Source organism: Peromyscus eremicus, chromosome 12 (assembly GCF_949786415.1).
Source record: "Peromyscus eremicus chromosome 12, PerEre_H2_v1, whole genome shotgun sequence".
NCBI classification, from domain to species: domain Eukaryota; kingdom Metazoa; phylum Chordata; class Mammalia; order Rodentia; family Cricetidae; genus Peromyscus; species Peromyscus eremicus.
This window is the reverse complement of record NC_081428.1, coordinates 61,642,580-61,667,706: the sequence shown is the minus strand read 5'-3', so window position 1 is coordinate 61,667,706 and position 25,127 is coordinate 61,642,580. Positions and strand designations below refer to the sequence as shown.

At 56.3% G+C, this 25,127-nt stretch overlaps 1 protein-coding gene across 11 annotated transcripts in view; it reads left to right on the top strand.

Moving 5' to 3' along the window:
* Positions 1 to 24,563, top strand: part of Tnk2 (tyrosine kinase non receptor 2) — a 39,271-nt gene extending 14,708 nt beyond the window's left edge. For 2 of the 11 annotated variants that reach the window (XM_059277064.1, XM_059277070.1), the window contains exons 2-15: positions 4,875 to 5,055; positions 7,654 to 7,724; positions 9,612 to 9,833; positions 10,588 to 10,740; positions 11,135 to 11,412; positions 11,943 to 12,069; positions 12,422 to 12,568; positions 12,652 to 12,746; positions 16,787 to 16,981; positions 19,184 to 19,275; positions 19,901 to 19,945; positions 20,643 to 21,997; positions 22,091 to 22,186; positions 22,345 to 22,476. In XM_059277064.1, the coding sequence (XP_059133047.1) occupies positions 4,893 to 5,055; positions 7,654 to 7,724; positions 9,612 to 9,833; positions 10,588 to 10,740; positions 11,135 to 11,412; positions 11,943 to 12,069; positions 12,422 to 12,568; positions 12,652 to 12,746; positions 16,787 to 16,981; positions 19,184 to 19,275; positions 19,901 to 19,945; positions 20,643 to 21,997; positions 22,091 to 22,186; positions 22,345 to 22,476 (3,171 nt within the window). In that variant the 5' untranslated portion in view covers positions 4,875 to 4,892. Of the gene's footprint in view, positions 1 to 4,874; positions 5,056 to 7,653; positions 7,725 to 9,611; positions 9,834 to 10,587; positions 10,741 to 11,134; positions 11,413 to 11,942; positions 12,070 to 12,421; positions 12,569 to 12,651; positions 12,747 to 16,786; positions 16,982 to 19,183; positions 19,276 to 19,900; positions 19,946 to 20,642; positions 21,998 to 22,090; positions 22,187 to 22,344; positions 22,477 to 23,782 lie in introns of those variants that run through there. The other 9 variants (XM_059277068.1, XM_059277072.1, XM_059277066.1 and 6 more) reach the window with 6 other exon arrangements.
* Positions 24,564 to 25,127: the final 564 nt, after the last annotated feature.

Genomic DNA, 25,127 nt, shown 5'->3' with positions numbered 1-25,127 from the left:
CACCCCATAAGCATAGGAAATGGCTGTCTTTGTCGCTAGGGAGTTCAAACATTGGAAGAGATCCTGGAAAGCATCTGGGATGCTGGCTCCCCAGACTCTCACCCTCAGCTGCCTCTCCCATGAGCCAGCTGTGGCTCCCTGAGCTGGCAGCCAGCTGGGAAGGGACAAGAGAGCAGTGTACAAGAAACAGGGGATCCTTACACATGGCGGTGGGGCGGGGGGGGGGCATGCTGGGATCTGGGGAGCAGAAGAGGACTTCCTGCAGCTGTCAGGTGTATCTGGGAGCTGTGGCGAGGGGGTGTAGAGCAGCTGGCACCCTTGAGGGGCAGAAGGACCATCTGTCAGCTGTAGGAATATGGGGGGCCCCCGGGGTGCTTGATGGAGTGCCTCCGAGTCCCTTGAGTTGAGGCTGTTATATGTGTGCGGTGCTGGACAAGATATATCCTGCAGCCTGAGCTCCAGCTTTGGGGTAGGAGTATCTGAGTAGAGGGCTTGGGACATGTTTGTTTATTTGTCGTTAGCTGGATCTTTGCCAGCTAAGCTGGGGAGTAGGCACCCTGGTTGTTGTGGGTAGTACATAGGCACTCAGTCCCAAGGGAGGGGTGGAGATTCTCACCACCCCCCTCTCTCGGTTGGACTGTCCCACTCTGGCCGGCTGCCGGCCTCCTATTTCCGTCGGGCACCAGGGTAACAGGGCCACATTAGGGTCTGAGCCAGGAGACACCCAGCCAAGGTTGCGACGTGGGGGGGGGGGGGGTGTCTTTGAGAAGGATCTGTCTGCAGGATCCAGGAAAGACTGGATCCAAGCCCCCAATGCAGGCTACATTCAGGTCCCCATAGACCCAGAAAAGCCCTTCTGGGGGCGTGTATCATCTTCTTACATGTGCTGTTTGGTAACAGCCCCCACGTTGAAATCTCATGAGTGGTCTGCAACCGTGATGATTGCTGGAAGCCAGAGACAGGGAGCCTTGTGTATGGGGAGTCAGTGGGGCCATGCTAGGAGGGAGAGTGCCCCCCCCCCATTCCTGCTGTCCTCCTGGCAGGGATTCAGAAAGGTCTTTTTTCAGCCAGTGTCAGAGCCGCTCAGCTGGGAGGGAGGGAGGGAGGGAGGGAGGGAAGAAGGAGGACAGACGGGCAAGCAGGCAGTGGGGGAAGCCGAGGGGTAGGACTAGAGCTCTGAGCTCTGCACTGGAGAGGAGGCAGGACAGGGGACCCAGCCTGCCACCAGCTGTGGAGCGAAGCCACCCCTCTATTCTTCTTCCCCATTTCCCACTTGTGTGTGGGATTTGGGGGATTTCTAGGACAGGTTCACCACTGCCTGGCCAGTTTCCTTTCCGGGCAGAGCAGAAAACTCAGGAGCGGAGGCCCTTGCCCGCCCACTTCACATCTAGGCCAGAGCTCCCTTGACTTGCTTAGGGGCTTCAGTTGGTGGAGATGCCGGCAGCCCGTCGGTTCCCTGGCCTTGAGCTCTCCTTTCCTCTCCTGGCCAGACTTCGGCGACGTCTGTACACAGTGAGTGGGGGTCCGGGGGCGGGCATTGGACTGGCTGTGGGAATGGTTAGCCCCTCCGGAGCAGCGCTTTGCGGAGGCGCAAGGAGTCGGCAGGGCTGAGGGACACCTTCCCGAGGCTTGATGGGAGTGTAGGCTGAAGTGCTGCCCTTTCTAGATGCTGCATTCAGTCTTGGGCGTGTGTGTGTGTGTGTGTGTGTGTGTGTGTGTGTGTGTGTGTGTGTGTTCAGTCTAGTGTGTGCGTGCACGCAGGCCATGGAGCCGCGTGTGTCATGCACAGCTGATGCAGATTCTCCACACACAGAATTGGAGACTGTCTGAGCTGGGGGTCACTGCGCTAATGCCCTGTGCTTCACGGACAAAGGAACTTGGGCAGGAAGGGGACTTAGGGGAGGTCACACTGGGCTCAGCAATAGAAACGGGACTAGACCCCCACCTGACTCCTTTGTCTTCTCCAGGATGCCAGTGTTCTTCCTAGGCTTCATACCCTCTCTCCCTCCCTCCCTCCCAGTTGCTCTGTCCCTGGGTTGGGGACCAAGGAGGGGGGCGTCCTGCTGAGCAGAGAGGTGTGTTGGCTGGGCTGTCAAGGAAGGGGGACAAGCTGGACTGTGCTTTCTAAGTAGCTTCAGGAGGGCCTCTGAGGTTCGCTGAGCCCTCCCTGACTGTTCAGGGTGTGACTTTAGCCGTTACCTGGAGTCTAGAGAAGGGAATGGGGGGCCTGGGGCCCCAGGGTTTGAGGGTGTGGGAGGAGAGGAAGACCATGGCTGTTTCTCCTGACGGGGGCCTGTTGCCCCTCATCTTGAAGCCCTGCCACATAGCCCGTGGGGCCACTTTCCTCCGGGGCCGAGGCAGTGGACGTTGGAGCCTGGTGCAGTGGTCCTTCACTGTGCACCTCTGGGCTTCACTCTGGAACACAGTGGTGCAGCTCTGCTTCCTCTCCACACTTTGTCAGCAGACAGATGTTTGGTTGAGGATGAACGAGTCAGCGCAGCTAAATGTTTAGAGCCGCCATAGTAACTCTAGGTTTTTCGGGGTTTCGTTTTATTATTTTATGTGTTTTATTATTTTATGTATATGGGTGTTTTGCCTGCGTGTGTGTCTGTGCATCATGTGTGTGCAGTGCCTGAGGAAGCCAGAAGAGGGAGTCAGAAAACCTGGAACTGGAGTTACAGATGAGTTTGAGCTGCCATGTGGGTGCTGGGAATTGAACCCAGGTCCTCTGGAAGAACAATGAGTGCTCTTAACCTCTGAACTATCTCTCCAGCCCCATAACGATAGTTTTGAAGTATTAATATATTATTTTTGTTTCCCTTCACAAATAAAATCAGTAGAAATGTTACATCTTAAGTATATGTAGAGTCAGTAAACACCGTGCCAACTCTACTATGGAGAAGGAAGAGGGAAATAGTTTGTGACACTTTGTGTATTCTGTCATGAATTGGGAGGGGGCAAAGAGGCCCAAACCCCAGAGAGCCACTGAGAGACGTCTTGAGATAACCTTCACTGTTTTTTATCCAGATGGTGGGCATTTTTGCTATATTCCGAACAGTAGACTTTTCCTCAGTTTACCCAGTAAACAGTTCCAGGGAAATCAGGCCACATTAAAACAAAAAAGCATTTTCATGTTTAAATGTACAGTGGAATCTGTGTCTAGGTTTGGATCATTCTAACGGTTTTCACCTGCATGAACTAAGTTGTGTGGAATCTGTGTGTTCAGGTCTGTCCTGTGCGTTGCAGAATAACTCATGCTCTTATCCCCTTACTACTGCTGAATGTCACCAGCCCCCTCCCCCCACTGTGACAAACAAAAATATCCTCTATATGAGGGTACAGCCCTTAGAGAGCCGTCCAAATAAAGGGTTACAGCTTAAAGCTTGGAAGCCACCCACCCGCCCAGCTAGCTGCCTGGCCTTTCTCCTCGGTGGAAGAGCCAGGGTTTGAACTGAGGGCTTGCCTTTCCCATCCCATTGGTTACTCGTCCTGCTGCCCTGAGCTGCAGGGAAAGTCTGAGCTCCTGGTACTGTGTTGGCAGGACCATGGGGAACTGTGGGGGCAGGAGGCTCATGCTGGGCCCATTCCTCATACCGCATTTGTGTTGAAAGTGCGCTGTGTTCAGGAGCAGGTCACCTGACCCCTAACCAGACAGCTGGCCTTTTCCATTCCCCTATCTTCTTCCTCAGGAACTGAGGTGAGGTTAGAGTGGTCTGGGAGAGCTCTTGAGTGTCAGGTGTCTTGGACAGGGATGGGTTTGGCTGTTTAGCTTTGAAGGTGCTCTTGGCCTTTTCCTCTGGACCCAGGAGAGTATAGACCAGACAGGTCCCTCAGCATTGGCTGCTTGTAGCCTGCAGGTACATTTTATTTTGCCAGTATGTTATACACTGTGTGTGTACTCACACATATTTCAAAGTTGTACTGTTCTGCGTCATTTAAATTTAAAAGTCGAGAAGACAAACTGTTAAGTGAAAAATGAGAAACAGTAGTATGGGTAATGTGTGAATATTTTCCACTTAAAAGGACACACAGAGGCACCAGGCGGTGGTGACACAAGCCTTTAATCCCAGTACTCGGGAGGCAGGGGTAGGCGGATCTCTGAGTTCAAGGCCAGCCTGGTCTACGAAGTGAGTTCCAGCACAGTCAGAGCTGTGACACAGAGGAACCCCGTCTTGAAAAACCAAAGAAGACATTGGCAGCTGGCTTTGGGGACTGGGAGCTAGGTAGCTGCGCAGCCGGAGAGGGAGCGAGGCTCCCTGTGCGTTTGGACTATTTACCGTGTGCATACGTCGCCATCCCAAAAATGTTTTTGAGGATAGGATGTCATACAAATTCAGACATCTGGTACCGTTTACGGGATGTCTGAAAACCCTCTCTGGTCCACGTCTCCCACTCTTGTCTTCTTCTTTACGGCCCTTTAGGCACCTGGATGTTGCCCGTGAATCAGTGGGAGAGGCCTGGTGATGTCGGGCAGTGAGAACTGGATTGAGATCTTTCTGCGGGGTCTGTCTGATGAGGGGTCCAGTGGACGGATCTCAAAGGGCCATTGTACTCCACCCCAACTTTTAAATGAAAATTTAGGAGTTAGATGGCTGATACTATTAATCTGTGTTTCAAAGGGCCTGTGATTCCCCGAGGTCCCTGAGCGTAGAGGTGGATCTCAGTTCACTCAAGCAGAGAGCGCAGATTTGGGAAGAAGACTTGCTTCCTAACTGGTCTGGGGCTCCTCTCAGCTGCCCCATCTCAGCTGGGTTAGGGAGCAAGCAAGTGCTCTGAGTTCAGTCGAACGTGGGCGAGCCAAGGGCATTGACGTGCAGGTCTCTTGCCGTCCGCTCACATCCCCTGGCCCCTCAGCTGTTTTTCCTTTTCCACAGAGGCTGGGGAGCAGCAGCATGCAGCCGGAGGAGGGCACGGGCTGGCTGTTGGAACTGTTGTCTGAGGTGCAGCTACAGCAGTATTTCCTGAGGCTCCGTGATGACCTCAACATCACCCGCCTGTCCCACTTTGAGTATGTCAAGAACGAAGATCTGGAAAAGATTGGCATGGGCCGGCCTGGTAGGTAGCTCGTGGGCCTTGTTTTAGCCTCTGACCATTTGCCTTGTGTGTCTTTAGCGTGGTCCAGCACCCGAAGAATCTCTTTGTCATGGCACCTGAGAACTCTGTCAGCCAGACCCGGAGCCCCTGAGATGAGTGGGAGGTATCAGCAGAGGTGCCGGTCCCAGGGTCCCCTGGGAATGGTTCGTAGTTGTCAGTGTGAGTTGGAATTAGAGGAGAATGGCCGCTCAGGGTTATTAATTCCATGCACCTTCTCTGGCTTTTCCCCCCAGGGCTGAGTATTGAATTTAGTCTTGCCTGTGCTACCCAGGCACTCTGCCAGTGAGCACATCACCAGACTCCCTACCTCTCTACCCCCCTTTTTTTTTTCCAAAGAGGTACTGGGAGTTGAACCCAGGACTTTTCACAAGCACCCCACTTATGAATTTCAGTCCTTTCTGTACTTTGTGTTTTTGAGACAGAATCTCAGTAAGTTACCCAGGGTAGCCTTGAACCTGTTCTGTAGCCTAAGCAGACCATGAACCTGCTCCTCCTGTCTCTGTCTCCCTGGTACCTGGGTTTTCAGGCCTTTGCTGCCAGGTCTGCTTTCCAGCCCTTTCCCCGTTGGGTTTGATCAGATACGTGTGGGATGTATTTCCTGTGTCTCTTTTGTAAGTGTAGAGTTGAGTCTCCTCTGTTCCATTCTGAATGCTGGTGGGGTCAATGCCAAGATCTACCAGGAGAAAGGTGTAAGACAAGAACTCTTAGATGGGGCCAGAGAGATGGCTCTGTGCTTGAAAGCGTGTGCTGTGAAAAGTCAGGTAGCTTGTACCTGCCTGTAACTCCAGCTCTGGGGGTCCTGACACCTCTTCTGGTCTCCATGGGCACCTGCTCACGTAAGGCACACACATATCCACTGACGCACACAATACCCAAATAAAAATTTAAAAATCTTTTAAAGAACACCTCTCAGATGGCTTGCTAACACACAGAAACTTTATCTTTCGTTCTTTCTAATCTAAAACTACCAGTTGCCAGTTAGAAGTCGTGGAGTTCTCTGTGGAACATTAGGAATCATCGGGCTGCGGTGGAACTCACTTGTCGGAGAGCCAAGTGCTGGGTTTAATTCCCGGCACCACTCACACGGGTGTAGTGGCAAACACCAGTAATTCTAGCACTCAGGAGGTGGAGGCAGGAGGATCAATAGCTCAGCCATCAACTACATAACAAATTCAGCTAGCCTGGGTGGGCTACTCTAGAGTGTCTCAAAAAACACAATCAGAAACATTAATGTGAGGCCGGATGGTGGTGGCACATGTCTTTAATCCTGGCACTCGGGAGGCAGAGCCAGGTGGGTCTCGGTGAGTTTGAGGCCAGCCTGGTCTACAGAGTGAGATCCAGGGCAGGCACCAAAGCTACACAGAGAAACTCTGTCTGGGGGTGGGGTGGGGGAGAGAAGAAACCTTAATGTGTTTGACTCAAAATAGCCAAATGTTTTTTTTTTGGTTTTTTGAGGCAGGGTTTCTCTGTGTAGCTTTGTGCCTTTTCCTGGATCATGCTCTGTAGACCAGGCTGGCCTCTAACTCACAAAGATCCACCTGCCTCTGCCTCCCGAGTGCTGGGACTAAAGGCATGCGCCACCACTGCCCGGCTAGCCAAATGTTTTGTTTTTTTGTTTTGTTTTTTGTTTTTTCGAGACAGGGTTTCTCTGTGTAGCTTTGCGCCTTTTCCTGGAACTCACTTGGTAGCCCAGGCTGGCCTCTAACTCACAGAGATCCGCCTGCCTCTGCCTCCCGAGTGCTGGGATTAAAGGCGTGCGCCACCACCGCCCGGCATAGCCAAATGTTTTATAAGCTAATAAAATGACACTAACGTATGCTACTTTTGGCCCTGGATAGTTGATTTCTGTCTTAGTGTTACCATTGCCATGACGAAACACCATGACCAAAGCAGTTTGTGGAGGAAAGGGTTTATTAGGCTTACGCTTACGCATCACTGTTCATCACTGAAGGAAGTCAGGACAGGAACTCTCAACAGGACAGGATCTTGGAGGCAGAAGCTGATGCAGAGGCCATGGTGCCGCTTACTGGCTTATTCGTCGTGGCTTGCTCAGCCTGCTTTCTTACAGAACCCAGGACCACCAGCCCAGGGGTGCCCCTCCACCATCAATCACTTATTAAGAGAATCTGCTACAGCTGGATCTTCAGGAGCGGGGAGGTCCTTCTTTGATAACTCTAGCTTGTGCCGTGGTGACATGAAAACCAGCCAGCATAGTGTCTCATGTCAGTAGCGTAAGGGAATTTTATGGGGTAAGCCTTAGAGTGGAGAAAATTCTATTTCTCTACCTGATATATGTCTGGAGAGTTGGAGAGGTAATTGGCCACCATGATGAACAAATACCTGCCCCCAGTTGGAGAATCCTCCGGAAGTAGAGTGCAGAGATTGGGTGAATGAAATTCCTGGTTGGTGGAGCAGCTGACTGGGTTGGTGGTGTGGTGTCGAGAGCGGTGGGCCTACCCTAGGGACCGAGGAAGCCCCCTGCCAGGCGGACAGCCGTCTCTCTGTCTGGGCGAGTGTGTGAGTTCTCCAAGGGCCCCTGCTCACTCTCCCTCCTTGCAGGTCAGAGGCGTCTGTGGGAGGCTGTGAAGAGGAGGAAGACCGTGTGCAAACGCAAGTCGTGGATGAGCAAGGTGTGTGAGCAAGCCGTGTGGGAGTGGAGGGGGCACCCCAAGGCCTTTACCCTGCCGGCAGCCTGGGAACCTTCTCCTCTTCCCCGGCAGGTATAGTCTCACCAGTGCCCTCACACTTTGTCCAGCCCGCCCTCCTCCAGGCTTTTATCTGGCGGGGCCCCGGTGGAGCTGCCTAAGTGTCTGTGTCCGCCACAGACGGACACGTGAGGAGCCCGTGTGCAGTGAGGGTTTCACAGCCTGTCTGTGTGCGGGAGCAGGGACTTACTGACAAGTGGTCCTTCCTTTGCGAGTCAGGCCAGTGTCCGGTGTGGGTGGCCGGGACTGTCTGGACATCTCGGCTCTGCCACGCTGCCCCATGTCCCCTACGTTCTCTGGTCATCTGGTGCTGCTGACAGCTTCCTTCCCCACAGCTGCCCCCCACCCACCCTAATTTAGGTCTGCGGTGTTGTGAGTCCCTGGTGTGACTCAGTGGAACTTTGCCCATTGTCTGGAAGACAATGGGAGAGGAAGCCAGGCAGCCGGGGCCTCCCACCCCACTCCTGGCCTCAGCACTGGGGTGGGGGGTGAGCAGGACAGAGCAGCCGGTCCGGGATTGGGCAGTAGAAATTTCCTGGCTGCAGTTTGGCAAAGGGGCTGTCTCTTGAGAGCTTGTGGCCTTTTCTGGGGACACAGTCCTGGGCCTTTGCCCAGGTTTTAGTGAAGGATGAGTGTGTCGGGCTGATTGATGGTAGAAGAGAAAAGCAATATGGGATTTCTGGATCTATCCCCGATTCAGAGTAGGTCTCTGGGTGATCAGACCCTCTCCAAACCGTCATGTCTTCAGGAAACCAGTACTGGCCTCATCACACAGTTTACCTTGCAGGGCTGTGGGAAGGATCCCTCCTGGCTGCATTGGCTGAGGTAGATCTTGTAAGCTGAGTGCTATTGGCAAATATTAGGAATTCTAGTTACTGGGAAGAAGGAACAGAGTCCAAAAAGGTCCTCAGATTCGAGTTGCCCCTTAGCACATGCAGGGAAGGCTGGCCAACTCTTAGGGAGGTGAGAAGAGTGTGTAGCCTGGAGCTAGAGCTTTGGATGCCCCAGCAGAGGTGGACAGGTCAGACTACCATGGCCAGGTCTGCTCACGGGCCTTTTCCTGTCTCTTGACCTTTGGCACTTCCTTCTCAAAAATAGGCCTTAGAGACCCTCTAGTCTTCCTTCCTTCTCAGCCCCTGCCTCTAGGCACCCCTCCAGAAGCCCAGCTGTCTTCCCAGGCCCTTCTCCAGCAAAGACTGGCTTCATCTGCACCACACACACACACACACACACACACACACACACACACACACACATACATAACACACACTCATGGTTCAACCTCAGACTAAAATTATCTTCTCCCCAGGGCAGGATGAAGGGCAGCCGACTCCCCAGGGAGAATAGAGACAGACAGCGTCAAATGGTTAACCCAGAGAAGGGGCCAGGGCTAAAAATGGACAGGGAGGTGTTTGGAGGGCCCCTCGGGCTCCTACCCTCTCTTTGTGTGCTCGGGGCAAGACTCTGTGATGGATAAGAGGTTCAGGAAGGGAAGGGGAGGATGGGGAGGAGCTGGAGACCAGGGGTGGGGGGTTGGGGTGTAACCAGAGGGCTTTGTGCTGTATCTGTCCTCACAGACCAGTCAGGGTCACTGCAGCCACAAGCTGTGTTGGTATCTGTTTTTGACACCTACCCTGAGGCTTCAACTGTGGGTTCCCGCTGTGGGTATGCACTGGAGGCAGTGTGAGCCTTTTACAGGCCGCTCCTGGGCAGCGTGGCCAAGCCAGGAGCTGTCTGAGGCCCACCAGTGGGGTGGGACCGAGTGCCTCTGGGGCCCTGAGTTCCATCTGGCTCCTGGCTGCTTCCAAACAGGTGTTCAGTGGAAAGCGGCTGGAGGCTGAGTTCCCGCCCCATCAGTCTCAGAGCACCTTCCGGAAGCCCTCACCCACCCCAGGGGGCCTGGCAGGGGAGGGGACCCTGCAGAGCCTCACCTGCCTCATCAGTGAGAAGGACCTGCGCCTCCTGGAGAAGCTGGGAGACGGCTCCTTTGGCGTGGTGCGCAGGGGCGAATGGGATGCTCCTGCAGGGAGGACGGTGAGCATCCCCCCCTTCTGCAGGAGACAGCTGACTCACCTTCGAGCCGTGTTGAGGTTTAACTAAGCACAGTGGTTTCTTTTTTTCAAGTCTAAAAATAGTTTGCTTACGGTGAAAGATTGGCTACTGAAAAATGGGAAACCAGTGGTCTGCGGTCCCATTGCCTGACTGAAGCAGAGCCACGCCCTGGTTTTCCCCACCCCTACCCTCGCAGGTGGTTGGGTGGGTTCATTTAAGATACACCCCCTTTTCCCAGGGAGGCTGCTGTGGCAACCTGCAGTTCTGTAGATGCGGCATTAGTTAAACAAATTACTGCTCTGTCTCCAGACTGCTTATTTTTTTGGGGGGTGGGGGTGGGGATGGGCTTTCGAGACAGGGTTTCTCTGTGTAGTTTTGGTGCCTGTTCTGGATCTCGCTCTGTAGACCAGGCTGGCCTCGAACTCACAGAGATCTGCCTGGCTCTGCCTCCCGAGTGCTGGGATTAAAGGCATGCACCGCCGCCCGGCCTGCTCATCTCTTGATTCGCTGTCACTGCTAACTTGAGAATTTTCCTAGAATGAGGAGGCCCGCATTTAATGACCTTTAGAGGCCAGTCAGCTGCCGTCCCCATGCCAGGAGCGGAGTATGTAAACTGGTGACATGCTCACCCGCTCAGGTGAACAGGTCTGAGACAAGGATCTTTGCACTGAGGAGCAGTTAGCTCATTGTTGGGGACCATGGAAGGCCTAACTCCCTGCTCATCCTGCTCCGGCAGGTGAGCGTGGCGGTGAAGTGCCTGAAGCCCGATGTGCTGAGCCAGCCAGAGGCCATGGACGACTTCATCCGGGAGGTCAATGCCATGCATACACTTGACCACCGGAACCTCATTCGCCTGTACGGTGTGGTGCTCACACCGCCCATGAAGATGGTGAGTGCTTGGGTAGGCGGGCGGGTCAGAGAGCAAAGTGCAGGTTCTGGGCCTCCAGATGTGCTCCTCCTCCTGCCTGCTGTGGTCTCCCACCAGATGTGGCCAAGGGGTTTCCCAGGGTCCTGCCCAGCACTGTCATTTTTAGATTTTCTGGTGCTTGTTGACTGGAGTTGGTCTTTGGAATTTCTAGTCTGAGCCTCTTTGGGGGTCTCACGTTCCCAGGATGGCTGGAGGCACAGGCCTAGCAAGCTGTGGAACCCGTAGCTCTCAGCAGACAGGTCAGGAAGGAGCGCTGAGTATGGCTGTGGCGGACTCCAGAAAGGACTGGAACCCTTGACTCTCAGAGAGGGGTCGAGATCGACACATTCGTTCTCTGTCTTACGGCTGACCCCAGGTGACGGAACTGGCACCTCTGGGATCTCTGTTGGACCGCCTACGGAAACACCAAGGCCATTTCCTCTTGGGGACTCTGAGCCGCTACGCCGTGCAGGTGGCTGAGGGCATGGGCTACCTGGAGTCCAAGCGCTTCATTCACCGGGACCTGGCTGCTCGGAATCTGCTGCTGGCTACCCGTGACCTGGTCAAGATCGGGGACTTCGGGCTAATGCGGGCCCTGCCCCAGAATGACGACCACTACGTCATGCAGGAACATCGCAAGGTGCCCTTCGCCTGGTGAGGGGCAGGTGCAGCTGGCCTGTGGGGCCTGAGCTCCACCCCAGTCTCAGTAGACCCCCAAACGTGTGGGGACTCTGGTGCCCACCACAGGACTGTGTCTGCCCTGGCCGGCCCTTACCAGTTCTGGGCCGGGGGTGCCTTTCTTGTGTACTTACATGTTTGCACGTCCATGCAAGGAGTTCTCCAGGGGGATACTGGGAGGTACTAGGGTAACTGCTCGTGAGATCCAAAGGGCGCGGTACTTGGTAGGGTACTAAAAGGCTTCCTGGAGGACTCGCTGTTCAATATCAAACGTGTGGTATGGAGAGTAGCCAGACAAGAATGGTCAGTAGATGTGTTAGGTCAGGCTGGCGGCAGACAGGAATGGTTGTGCTGCGTCTTGAGGCCTGTGACTAGTGTGCTGGTACCTGGCCTGCCTTGGGCCCTGGTTGGGCTGATCCTCTGCTTAGATCATGGGGTCTCCTGGTGCCAGAGGTAGCTAAAGGGGGTAACTGGTAGGGGTCCCCAAGAACCTTCTCTTTTGTTAGGTGTGCCCCTGAGAGCCTGAAGACACGGACCTTCTCTCATGCCAGCGACACCTGGATGTTTGGGGTCACACTGTGGGAGATGTTCACGTATGGCCAGGAGCCCTGGATTGGCCTCAACGGCAGCCAGGTGAGGGGACCGGGGTGGTGAGGGGACCAGGGGTGGGCTTCTCCGTGGGGTGTGTGGGAGTAAGCCCTCCCCGGTTCCCAGCCTGACCTTGTTGGAACGGATTCTTTTCTGAGAGCTTAGTCAAGACAAGGGTTGCTGAGAATGTCACAGGAGAGGAACGGGGGTGGGAGCATGGGGTGGGGCTGGAAATAAAGGTCCCAGACTCTGGGGACAGAGCCCCCCTAGAACGTGTGCCATGGTGGACCGGCATGTCGGGCAGCATCTTCAGCTGTATAGGCCAGGTCAGGGGCAGACAGAAAGTGAGGAGGCGAGTGCTCTGCTACCCTAACCCCTGCACCACCCTGCCTGGCAGATCCTGCATAAGATTGACAAGGAAGGGGAGCGCCTGCCCCGGCCTGAGGACTGCCCCCAGGACATCTACAACGTCATGGTCCAGTGCTGGGCCCACAAGCCAGAGGACAGACCCACGTTTGTGGCCCTTCGGGACTTCCTGCTGGAGGTGAGGGGCAGATCTGCCCACAGTGGCTGGGGGATAGTTGGAGGCCGAGCCTGGACTGGACAATGGCCTGTTTCTGCCCCCAGGCTCAGCCTACTGACATGCGGGCCCTTCAGGACTTCGAGGAGCCGGACAAGCTGCACATCCAGATGAATGACGTCATCACTGTCATCGAGGGACGGTAGGGCTGTGGTCTACACTGGGGTCGTCTCTTAAAGGGCACAGTTGGAGGGCTGTATAAACGGGCCCCTTCTGCCTCCAGGAGTCCCTTGGCAGCATGAAGGCAGGGGCGGGCAGTGTTGAGGTGACAGGTCTCACACCGTTGAGAGCTGAGCTGCGTGGACAGGTTTTCCCTGCCTAACCCCAGTTTCCCACTGGGCTCCCGCTCTGGCTGTATGAGGGCCAAACTGCCATTGTGCCGAGGATTAGGCTGCAGCCCAGGTTGGCCTCAGAGCTGGAGGCCAGCACCAGAATTCTCCAGTGTCTCTCTTCTTCCCCCCGGTGTCTCCACATAGGATTCTTCCCCTGACGCCCAGTTTCTTGAGAGAAGGTCTCGTGTAGCTCAGGCTGGCCTTAAATGCCTTATCCTCCTGCCTCTACCTCCCAAGTACTGGGTTGTGAGTGTGAGCTGCCATGCCCAGGAGCGTGGAAATTTGACTGCTCACCCTGGTGCCTCTCAGACCCCAAGCAGCCTCCCCGGCTCCGCCTAGCCCTTTTGGCAACGTTCCCTCCCTCCTGCTGAACCTCTCAGGGTTTCCCGTCACGGGACTCCCTCCATCCACTGCCTGGACCTCCCGCCCCCAGTTCATTCCAGGCCTTCCCGGTGAAGACTGTTGTGTGTCTGACCAATTTGAAACGCCTGTCCTAGCCTACCAGCCACATCCCTTGACTCAGCCTTCTACCTACAACCCCCATGTTTCTAGTTCCAGCACCTGCCCGGGCCCTACCCTCTGCTGGTCCTTCCTCCAGTCATCTGATCCCCAGAGTGTCTGAGGGACTGGTGGGGGGTAGGGCGTCTGTGCTTCAGCACTGTGGGTGAGTGTTGAAAACCAGGAAGAAAAGTGTGGCAAAGGGAGATTCCCTGTACTCCGTTCCGCTGACTCAGAGTGGGTAAGGTGCCGGCAGGGGGCCTTCAGGTTTATCTTGTGCTCTCCTGGGGTTGGTGAGTGGGGTGAGTCCCAGCCTGAGCCAGTGGATTGGGCCCTGGAGCTGGGTGTGTTAGGTTTACCTGTGTCCACTGTGGCCCCTGTCCCACTGCCACAGGCCAGGGCTCCCTCATGTCGGGACAAGAATGACATCACATCTAGCAGGTACAGAGAATGGGAGAGGGTAGTGATAGAGGAAAGAACAGAACTGCTAGGAGAGACCTGGAGGCAGGAAGGAACCACATGTGGGTCTGGACCTGAGGGCAGGTAAGGGGCCTAAGAGACAGTGTTCTGGAAATAGGCTGGAGACAGGAAGACTTGAGGGTGGGCAGGGGGCCTCCTTGGAGGTACCCAGTGGAGCCTTAGTGCCAGAGTTGGCCTGTAACCAACCATTCCCACGTCCAGGAGCCGAAAGCTCCCTCTGTGCCCCTGTGGCCTCAAGTCTTTACCAGTCTGTCTCCTGCTCCACTTGGAGCCTGTGTTTCCTGGGGGTAACACAGGAGCTTCCTGTGTGTCTCTGAAAGCCCTGGGTCAGGGAGAGCAGAGCCCGCTGCGGGAGGAGCCAGGGGAGTATCTCTTCCTGGGAGGTTGTCCTGGGGGCACCCTGCCCTGCTCTTCCACCCCAGGCTCTTCTGTCCCGTGGCTTCAGCTGCTGGTACTGCCACAGCCCATGGTTCAGCTCCTAGAAGGCGTCCCTCTGAGTTGCCAGCTCTAACTTGGTCCCTGGAACTGCTCGGGAGGTGGGAGGTGGGGGGGCGGGGCACGAGGCCACAGCAGCCAGCAAGCCTTAGGAGTGGGCCTGTGTGTCTGTGGTTACCGGGGCTGCTGTCCTGTGCCTTCTCACCCCGGATTGCTCTGTTTGCCCGAATTGTCGCCATGGCTCCAGGTGCATGGGCTTTGAGTGCCTCTTTGGGTTGGGTGTGTCCACGTGGCTCGCTCCTCTGCCTCTTGCCTGTCTTCCTTGTATTTCTCTTTTCTGAAGCTGTATTCAGCATGCTTCCTAGTTCCAACTCTAGGATGCAGCTTGTCCCAGTTCTCAGACCCTGCCAGCTCAGTCCTTCTGAGCTTTTGGAGGTATGTGGAGCATGGTGGCACATACCTTTAACACACACACACACACACACACACACACACACACACACACACACACACACACACACACACCCCCGAAGCACTTGGGAGACAGAGATAGAAGGATCTCTGTGAGTTTGAGGCCAACCTGGTCTACAAAGTGAATTCCAGGACAGTTAGGATTACATAGAGAGACCCTGTCCAAAAACAAACAAACAACAAACAAACAAAAACCCCTAAAAATAAAAATAAAGACAGACTCGGGGATACAAATGATGATGGGCCTTTCTCAAGGGTCTTACTTGGAGGTAGGATGGCTGACTGCCCTTTTGTGTGTTTGTTCAGAAGTGGTGTTGGGTGGGGGCAGAGGTTTTGAAATCCATTTGTAGGTTCTTGGCCTGCCCTCAAGCCTCTGCTTCCTGTGGTGGGAGGGTGGAAGGCACCCAGTCTTTGCCCTCGGAAGGGACAAGGTGGGGTTGTGTGTGTTGTGAGCAGACTGTTTGGGTAACATTCCCAACTCTGCCGGAGCTCTCTGAGTTAAAGGGCACCTCAGGAGGTAGACAGAGCAGAGCTGAGGGCTGGCAGCCAGGGCAGGGAGGGGCTGCCTCGTGGAGGAGCCGCTGGTCTTGGGAGAGCAGCCCGGGGTGCTGGGCAGGCATGGCCGCCCTGTGCTTTTCATGGGCCGCTCTGTGTGTTGAGAAGCCTTTCTCCCCTTGGAATGGCTCTGCTATTTTCAGATCAGATTGTTCCTTCTCAGGGTGTTGTCCTCCTCCTTCCTTCCCTGCCCTTCCTAGCCTGCGGGCAGGGAGTAATCACAGGGTTGCTGTGGCTGGTGGTGGGCCAGCAGGGCAGCCTTAGTGACCAGGAGGCCGCTGTGGCCGTGCACAGCCCCCTCCCCAGCCCTACCCCACCCCCAGCCCCTCTGCTGTGGCTGTTCCACGGGAGGCCCTTCTGGCTCTGGGACAGATGATGTAAAGGTGTGTGGGGGGGGGGACGACAGGGCAGGCAGTGGTGGTGTGGCTATGTCCCAGCAGCGTGACTGTTAGCACTGATGCCTTACCCCAGACTCCGTCCACATCTTCTGGTGTGAGCAGCAGACGCAGCGGCCCCAGCAGTCAGCTGCGGGGCATGTGGAATGTCCAGAGAGAGCTCTTCTCTTTCCGGCTTGCTGGCTTGCTGTGTGGGCCTCAGCCTGGGCTTAGACTGGATCCGACACAGGTTTGCTCCTGTCTTGTCTAAGGAGTAAGGGACCGAGATCCTCAAGATTTGCCACACCGGGAGATCTGAGTTTCCCTCCTAGACCCCTCTCGTGAGACAAGAGAGTAGGCCTCATCCTGAGAAGATGGGGAGATGGCAAGGCTGGATCCCCACAGCCCTGCCCACAGGTGGTTCCAGGCCCCAGAGAAGAGGAGACCTGGGTCTCCGTGTACTCCTACATCTTGAAGACCTGCATGTGAGGGCTGAATAGTAATTGGAAGGCATGCTCCTAAACTCATGAGGCTCCCTTTGGCCGATGTATCACCTAAAATTTCTAGAACCCTGCTGAAGAGTGAATCCAGTGGCCCCGGGACCAAGGCAGGCCCCCACTGGAGGAAGGGAACAGGTGTATTGTGAGAGTAAATTGGTTTTGCAGACTCAGTTGATTTGGATACTGGGTCTGCTGCGATCGTGCTGGTAAATAGGCTAGTCGTGTACGACACTTGCTGGAATCTGTTTCCTTATTTGTAGACTGTAGGAAAAGCTACCTGACCTACCCAGAGGAGCTTAGGGTAAGGCTGAGCAAACAGCCAGGCCCTCCTCAGGGAGTGGCAGCTTATGGGGTTGCTGTTGGACAGAGTAGACTGGTGGGTGGACTGAGCTTGAGGTCTTATCTCCAGTGCTTACCTTTTGCCAAGGTAGCCAGGATCCATGAGTCGGGAGGGACCTTGGTATGAGAAGGGTCCCTTTGCCTGGGGTCACTTCCTCTCCCATACCCGGTGTTCACTGTGTTATTTCTGTCACACAGGGCTGAGAACTACTGGTGGCGTGGTCAGAACACCCGGACGCTGTGTGTGGGACCCTTCCCTCGGAATGTAGTGACCTCCGTGGCCGGCCTGTCGGCCCAGGACATCAGCCAGCCTCTACAGAATAGCTTCATCCACACGGGGCATGGCGACAGTGACCCCCGCCACTGCTGGGGATTCCCTGACAGGATTGATGAGTAAGTACCTGGACAGAGACACCGGCCTGATCTGGTCCTGGGTTCCTGAGATGAGTGGCCCGGCCCCTCACCACACCACACACAAGCTCTCATAGATTCCAAGGATGGCGCTGTCTGTTACTAAAGAGGTAAAGGCTGAATTAAAATGGCTTGCTCAAAGCAAGCAGTACTAGGAGCCGGCAGAGAGCATCCCCAAAGTCATTTCCCAAGGCCAGGAGTGGTTAAGGTCTTACCATGTTGGCCTTTCCAACCAAGTGGGGTCCCAGTTTTTCCTATAGTGGAAAGCTTTGGGGCAGTGAGACAGCCTCTGCACCTTGGCCGCGGGTCACCTGCAGAAAGGTGTCACCACACCTTGATGCTTACACATACTGTGGTTTCCTAACCCAGGCGTGTGCAGATGCTGGCCCTCCAGCCATGCACATGCGCACGGCCCTTCCCGTGGTCAGTCGCTTTTCTCTCTCAGGACAGGCTGCGACTGCAGGGGCACAGAGGTGAGCTTTCCCATCCCGGGGCCTTATTTATCATTTGTCCTCAGGGATCCTGCCTCTGGTGTGGCACTTGAACCACATGCGTGTCTGCATTGTGTCGTTTCTTCTCTGCGGTTGTGCAGTGTGATCACCTGCTCCTGTCCTCGGGTTTAGAGGGCGTGCAGGTTAGGTCCGGCACTGCATGCCCTCTCTGCAGAGGGGAACCGCACGCTGCAGACCTCATGGCCCCGCACAGTGTGTTGCAGCTTTTACCTGAGAATAGATGTGTAGGTGTCTGAGACACGCGTGAGCAGAGATCCTTTCTGCGTTCGCTGTCTGCCCAGCCTCCAGCTTTCTCTCTTCCCCAGCACTGCCCTGTCACATCTGTGGGGCAGAGTGTCTGTTTGTGCCTAGTTTTCTGTTGTAAGTAAAACCAGGCTCAGGAAATCCCAAGGATGGACTCGTTTGTACTTGCTAAAAAGTCCGGCCATCCATCAGAGGAGGCACCACTTCTAAAAAGTCCCCTGTCACCCAACAGAGGAGGCACCACCTCCTGGCACACGGGGAGACACCTGCCTCCAAGCAGCATTTTCCTTCAGGGGGTTCCAGAGTTCTGGAGTCCTGAACCTGTGAGGTCAGGTCTCGTGTCTGTACAGGTTCAGGCAGGAGTGAGTTTGCTTCCCAGAAGTGGGCACAGGCCTGGGGGAACTTAGGGAGCAGTGTACCTCTAGTCTGTCCCCAGAGCTCACTCTGCTTGGGGACTGGGGGGGGGGGGGATTCACAGTCTCATTCAGGGAAAGAGTGAGACCACCGGGAGCCATCTGGGGGAAATACAGAATTAGGCACTTCACGGTACCCTACCCACCCAGGTAGGCTGTCAGCTCTCCTGCTAGGGCTCCGTGCCTCTGTGGCCCCTTCTCCAGCTGCCTCCTCCTGAGAGTATGGTAAACTAGGCCTTTGTTCTCCCATACCCCACACTCCAGAACATCAGGCCCTTAGAGAGGACTCTCCTTGGGTCCTCTGTCTCACAGGAACCAGGTAAGGGCCTGTGAAAGTGTGGGGAGGGGAGGGGAGGGGGGGGAGGGGAGGCCAGGCCCTCCCTGCAGAGGCCTGCACCCTCTGTCCCACTCCTGTTGTGCCTTGGCCAGCCCAGCCTCATTCTTCCAGGCTTTAATCAGCTTTGGTGACTAAGTCCCAGATCCCAGATACTGATGGTCGGTTAGCAGCGTAGGGGCTGGGGTGAGTGGGGAGAGCCTCCTCGGCAGTTCTGCCTCCTCCCCGTTTCCTGTGGTTCAGCAGGAAGCTGCTTCCTGCCCACCCTCCTAGGGGCTAGCAGCAGGTGCTTCTTTCTCTCCAGTCTCCGAGGAGGGTCTGAAGAACAAGAGTATTTGAGCAGGTATGCCCCTGTAAGGTACGGGAGTTCATGAAGGCACAGGCTCTTCAGCCTGGGTCAGGTGTGCTTTCCTCTCGGGAGCCACCTCTGGTTGAAGGGACAATGGATACGGACCCAGGAGTCTGGGAGCTTGTGACTCAGCTTCCTCTAAAATATGCCTTGGTCTTTGCATTGTCTCCTAAACACTCAGGAAGGCTTTTTGCTGTTGTTGTTTCTGGCCTGGCCTTAGGGAATGGGCCCACATGCCTCTGCCAGAGCTTGTGCCCCCCCCCCCCGATACCCCCCACCCCCCCACCCCCCACCACCTCCCCTCCACCTTCTGACCTGGTTCTCTCCCAACAGACTGTATCTGGGAAACCCCATGGACCCTCCTGACCTGCTGAGTGTGGAACTGAGCACCTCCCGACCCGCCCAGCATCTGGGAAGGGTGAAAAGTAAGAGCCCTTCCATTCCTTGGTGTTCCCACTTCACTGGCTACCTAGAAGAGGTCACTACCTTGAGCCCCCCTGACCCTGCTGTTCTTCTCTGGGGACAGTTGGGTCAGAGCAGCAGGTGGGACAGCTGACTCCCTGGCTCTGGCTAGGCGTGGGGTAGGAGAGGAGAGGCAGCTGTATCCGCCGCCGCCGCTGCCGAGGTGGGGATCCTTGGGTTGGTCTACACTGGCCCTGCAGTCTCAGCTTCCTCCACCTCCTTCCTCACCGGCCTGTTCAGATCCTGGCTCCCCTTACTTGCCTTAATCATGCTCCTCTGTGCCAGGCCAACACCCCACACCCCACTCTGGGCTCCATCTCAGCCAGGAGCCCCATCCACCTCCCGGGTCCTGTGCCTGTCACTCTGGAACCATGGTTCCATCCTGCCTCCCCATTCCCTCCCACCGCCCAGCTTCCGCTGGGTCTGTGCATTGGCTCACTCCTGTTCACCTCTCTCTCCCTCCCCCTCTCTCCCCCCCACTTCTCATCTCAACTCTTCCCCTCTGTCGGGCTCCGTCCCCCCACCCCATCTCTGCCCTGCTTGGTCCCCTCTTTTCTGCCTCCCCTGTCCGCATGGCCTTTCTTACAGGGGAACCTCCACCTCGCCCACCTCAGCCTGCCATCTTCACTCAGAGTAAGTGGGGCTGCTCAGGATGCCTTGGCCCCCGCCCCCGACCCCTCTCTCCTCTCACTTCTCCTCTTCTGGAAGGTACAGAGCCCCAGCGGCCGGCCGGCCTGCTGTGTGGAAGGGGAAGCGGGTGTGTGCTGTGAGCTTTTGCTGCTGAACTGGCCCGGCATGCCTGCCTCCCCCATCCGTACCCTCCAAGATGTGTGGTCCTGGGGTCCCCCTTGACCTTGCCCTGCTGTGGCTCGGCCAGCCTCACACTCTTTCAGACCTGCAGAGGTTGTGTCTAGGATGTCGGGGAGGCTCTCAGGAGCCCTGTCCTTTGAGGGAAGCTCCTGTTGGCCCGCACCTGCTCTCACAGTGTGCCGCAGTAGAGTTGGGGTGAGGGGTTACTAACCGGGCCTGGAGCAAGGAATTCAGGGCTCGTGTTACGGAGGGAGTGTCAGAGACTGGCGTGAGTGGGGTGTCGCCTGCTCTGGCTTAGGTAGAGTCGGGGGTCCCTCCAGCCTACACTGAAGGCAGAGAGCTGGTTCTGTCCCGTTTGAGCAGGGTCAGGTGTGCTCTTGGGTGCAGAGGCTAACCCTGTAGGAGTTGGCTGTGCATAGTTGGTGGGGAATTCTGGTGTTCTTTTGCACATCCTACCTCCCCTTGTTGCCGGTTCATACCCAACACCATCTCCCCGCTGGGGTCTCCCTTTGTATCACAGAGCCGACATACGACCCTGTGAGTGAGGACCAAGACCCCCTGTCCAGCGACTTCAAGCGGCTGGGCCTGAGGAAGCCCGCCCTGCCCCGGGGGCTGTGGCTGGCGAAGCCCTCGGCCCGCGTGCCGGGCACCAAGGCAGCCCGCGGTGGCGGTGGGGGCGAAGTCACGCTCATCGACTTCGGGGAGGAGCCCGCGGTCCCAGCCCCGCGGCCCTGTGCACCCTCCTTGGCACAGTTGGCCATGGATGCCTGCTCCCTGCTGGACAAGACACCCCCCCAGAGCCCGACACGGGCGCTGCCCCGGCCCTTACACCCCACGCCCGTGGTCGACTGGGACGCTCGCCCGCTGCCCCCGCCCCCTGCCTACGACGAGGTGGCCCAAGATGAGGATGACTTTGAGGTCTGCTCTATCAACAGCACGCTCGTGGGTGCAGGGCTCCCTGCTGGGCCGAGCCAGGGCGAGACCAATTACGCCTTTGTGCCCGAGCAGGCGCAGCTGCCCCCTGCCCTGGAGGACAACCTATTCCTTCCACCGCAGGGTGGCGGCGCCAAGCCACCCAGCCTGGCCCAGACCGCGGAGATTTTCCAGGCGCTGCAGCAGGAGTGTATGCGGCAGCTCCAGGTCCCTGCTGGCCCGCTGACCCCCTCCCCCACCCCAGGAGGCGATGACAAGCCCCAGGTGCCACCCCGGGTGCCTATCCCCCCTCGGCCCACACGTCCACGTGTGGAGCTATCTCCGGCTCCCCCGGGTGAGGAAGAGGCGAGCCGGTGGCCTGGACCTGCCTCCCCTCCCCGAGTGCCTCCCCGGGAACCCCTGTCCCCTCAAGGTTCAAGGACCCCGAGCCCCCTGGTGCCACCTGGCAGCTCTCCATTACCACACCGGCTCTCCAGCTCACCCGGAAAGCCCATGCCCACCACCCAGAGCTTCGCCTCAGACCCTAAGTATGCCACGCCACAAGTGATCCAGGCGCCTGGCCCGCGGGCTGGCCCCTGTATCCTGCCCATTGTCCGCGACGGCAGGAAGGTCAGCAGTACTCACTACTACCTGCTGCCTGAGCGCCCTGCTTACCTGGAGCGCTATCAGCGCTTCCTTCGGGAGGCCCAGAGCCCCGAAGAGCCAGCCCCCCTGCCTGTACCCCTCCTGCTGCCCCCACCCAGTACCCCAGCCCCCGCCGCTCCCACTGCCACCGTTCGACCTATGCCTCAGGCTGCCCCAGACCCAAAGGCCAACTTCTCCACCAATAACAGCAACCCAGGGGCTCGGCCACCAGCCCCGAGGGCCACTGCTCGGCTGCCACAGCGGGGCTGCCCAGGGGATGGGCACGAGGCTGCCCAGCCGGCAGACAAGATCCAGATGGTGAGTGCCAGGCCCACTTGAAGGGGAAGGGCAAAGGGTCTGAGGGACCCAGAGGAATGGGCCCGAGTGGTGCTGATGGGTGGGTGTGCCCAGCTGCAGGCCATGGTGCATGGGGTGACCACAGAGGAGTGCCAGGCGGCCCTGCAGAGCCACAGCTGGAGTGTGCAGAGGGCTGCCCAGTATCTGAAGGTACCATCATTTCCTGCCTGCCCTGGCATTCAGGGGCCCTGAAAGCTGGTTCTGCTGAACCTGAACCTCCCTGCTGACTCTTAAGCCCTGTGCCCCGTCTGGTCTGGTACCCCTTGCCCCCCGGGTGTCCCATGGCACCACTACCCTCTGCTCCTCAGGTGGAGCAGCTCTTTGGGCTGGGTCTTCGGCCACGGGTGGAGTGCCACAAAGTGCTGGAGATGTTTGACTGGAACCTGGAGCAAGCTGGCTGCCACCTTCTGGGTTCCTGTGGCCCTGCCCACCACAAGTGAGTGAGTCCCATCCTCCGCCCTATCTCCTTCTCCCAGGAGGGCTGTCCTCGGGGTGTCCCGCTGTAGGAAAAGCCTGTCTACCCTCTGAAGGGCACACATGGGCAGGGAGTCCCCAGCTGGTAGGGGAGAGGGCAGGTGCAGGGCCCCAGAGGCGGGCTTTTCTCAAGAATGGAAGCGTGAAAGAGTCACCTGGGCCCTGGGCGGTGCAGGCCAGCTTCCCGAGTGCCTAGTTGCCCACATGCTTCACAATGGCTATTTAACCAAATAGTTTCACCTCCTTTATCATATTTCTGTCTAACGTGCCAGCTAGTCCTGGGAGAACATCGCTCAGCGAATAAGGTGCTTAAGTGTATAAGCTTGAGGACCTGAGTTCGAATCTCCACACCTGTGTAACATACGGGCATGTAACTTGAGCCTTTGTAATCTTACCATTGCTCTTACGGGAGAGCCCCAGAAGGTTAGGGGCCAGCCAGCCCGGCATGCAGTAGCCAACAAATAACAGAGACCCTGTCTCAATAACAGAGACCCTGTCTCAATAACAGAGACCCTGTCTCACTAACAGAGACCCTGCCCCAAGAAGAAAGGCGAAGACCAACACCTGAGCTTGTCTTCCGACTTCTCCACACCCTCTGTGGCATGTGCAAGCCCACAGTCACACACAAACATACTCACCCTCTCACATCCGTTTCCATATATGTTAATGTTTTTGGAGGAATAAACATCCAAAGAAGATCTCAGAGCTTTACTAAAAGTTTATATATGTGTACTCATATAAAATAAGCACACAGATTAATATTAATTGAAACCTTTATCAAGCCCCAAAGTGGTGAAATGGACGGGAGTGAAGCCTGTATCATCCCAGGAAGCAAAATGGCACTGGGTGCTGGGAGGCAGGCGCCTCGGGGTCTGCCAGTCTGTGCTACTCTTACACAGTATAACTTTGTGCTCTAATCAGAGACCATCAGAAACACAATGGGAGAGGGCTGTGGCCTTCCCCCACACTGCACGGTCACTCACTCGGTCACTCGGCTGAAGTGTCTGCTCCTAGTTGTCCCTAATTTGCATCCCGAGGAGCTGGGACTTCCTGTTGTCCTTAGATACTCCAGGACACGGTGGTACTGTTTTCTTAAGTCAGAGTTGATCAAAAAAGACACTTTAGAGTAAGTTCTAAAACTGTTGCCCAGAACTGCCAGGTTTTTGCATGGTACCTAAAGGCAGTAATTCCCTGTAGTGACCCTGAATTTCCCACAAGCTCTTTAACCTCTGTTGATGGATGAACTTTTTTTGGTCATTTCCCATCTTTCAGACGCTGACAGTTGTCTGGAGAGCGACGTCCGCCCTAAAGGAACCACTTGAACCTGTCTGTGGGACGAGGGTGGGGAGATGCCCCGTCTCAGGCCTGGAGGACCCACTACTGCCCGCTGCTCCCAGTGGACACAGTGAGACCAAGGCAGCCGGAGGCCGGGAGCCCCACCTTGCCCACGTCACTCACCCACCCAGCGCTGTTCTGCACACCTTGGTTCAGCCCTCAGTGCCCCAGCCAAGAGGTGGGAAGGAGCCTTGTGAAGGCAAGACGGGCAGCTCCTGGCAGGCCCTGTGTGTGACCTGCCTCTGGCTCCAGATCAAGGCTGGGCTGGTGGTTAGAGTGTGCCCCAGGCTGTGCCCTAGGGGACTAGACTGAAGAAGCACGGCTTGACTTGGGCAAGAAGGATGTGTTGGCCGTGCAGAAGGGTAGGCCGGCATCCAGCAGGCCCTCCGAAGGGCTGGGCCCTTTCCAGGGAGCCCCGTAGGCATTTGGAGTATTGGACAGAATGTGACCTGTGGCTTCACTGTGAACTTGTGGGCTTGGCTGCTCTTAGGATCTTGTACCCGGAAACAGCCTCAAGTGGCTCAGAAGCAGAGAAAGGGCCCATGAGGCCCCGGGATTGGAAGGAGACCCCAGGGGCACCAGTATTTTCCTGTTTGACCCCTGCTCTTCCTGTTGCTGTTCGATGTGTTCCCATCAGCCTCTGTTGCCAAAGTTGCCGCCCCCAGCTATGGATACCTGCTTCTTCCAGAGAAATAAATTCCGTTTCTATTTTATGTTACACGCGCATGGCTGCCGGTCTTTGCTCGTGTCTGCCGGACTCCACAGGGTTCTGCTGTCCGGAGCAAGCAGCCTTTTACCGCCACCTGTAGGCAGAGAGAGGAACTGTAGCCTGGGAGAGCCTATTGCTGTCCCTTCCCAGTGCTGGCCCAGCTTGCTTCATCTGGTCTGGGAATGTCACAGTCTTCTGGGGATTTTGTCCCACGGGTTTCTGTAGGGCAGGACACACTTTGGGAGACAGTCTGAGAGCTCAGTTACCTGGAGCTGGGTCAGGAACAGATAACAACATCCAGGGCCTCACTAGGTCCAAGCTTCTGAAGTTTGTTTCTTTGAATAATGTATTTACATGGTTCTGAATTCAGAAGGTATTGGAGAGTACACAGTAGGGTACCCCCCCATCTTCCTGCTACTCCATCCTCCTTGCCCTCCCTGCCTTTATCTTCTGTTTCTTGGGCATCCCCCCTTTCTTTTCTTTTTTCTTTTTTCTTTTCTTTTTTTTTTTTTTTGAGATTTATTTTATGTATATGATGATCTATCTGCATGTACACCTGCAGGCCAGAAGAGG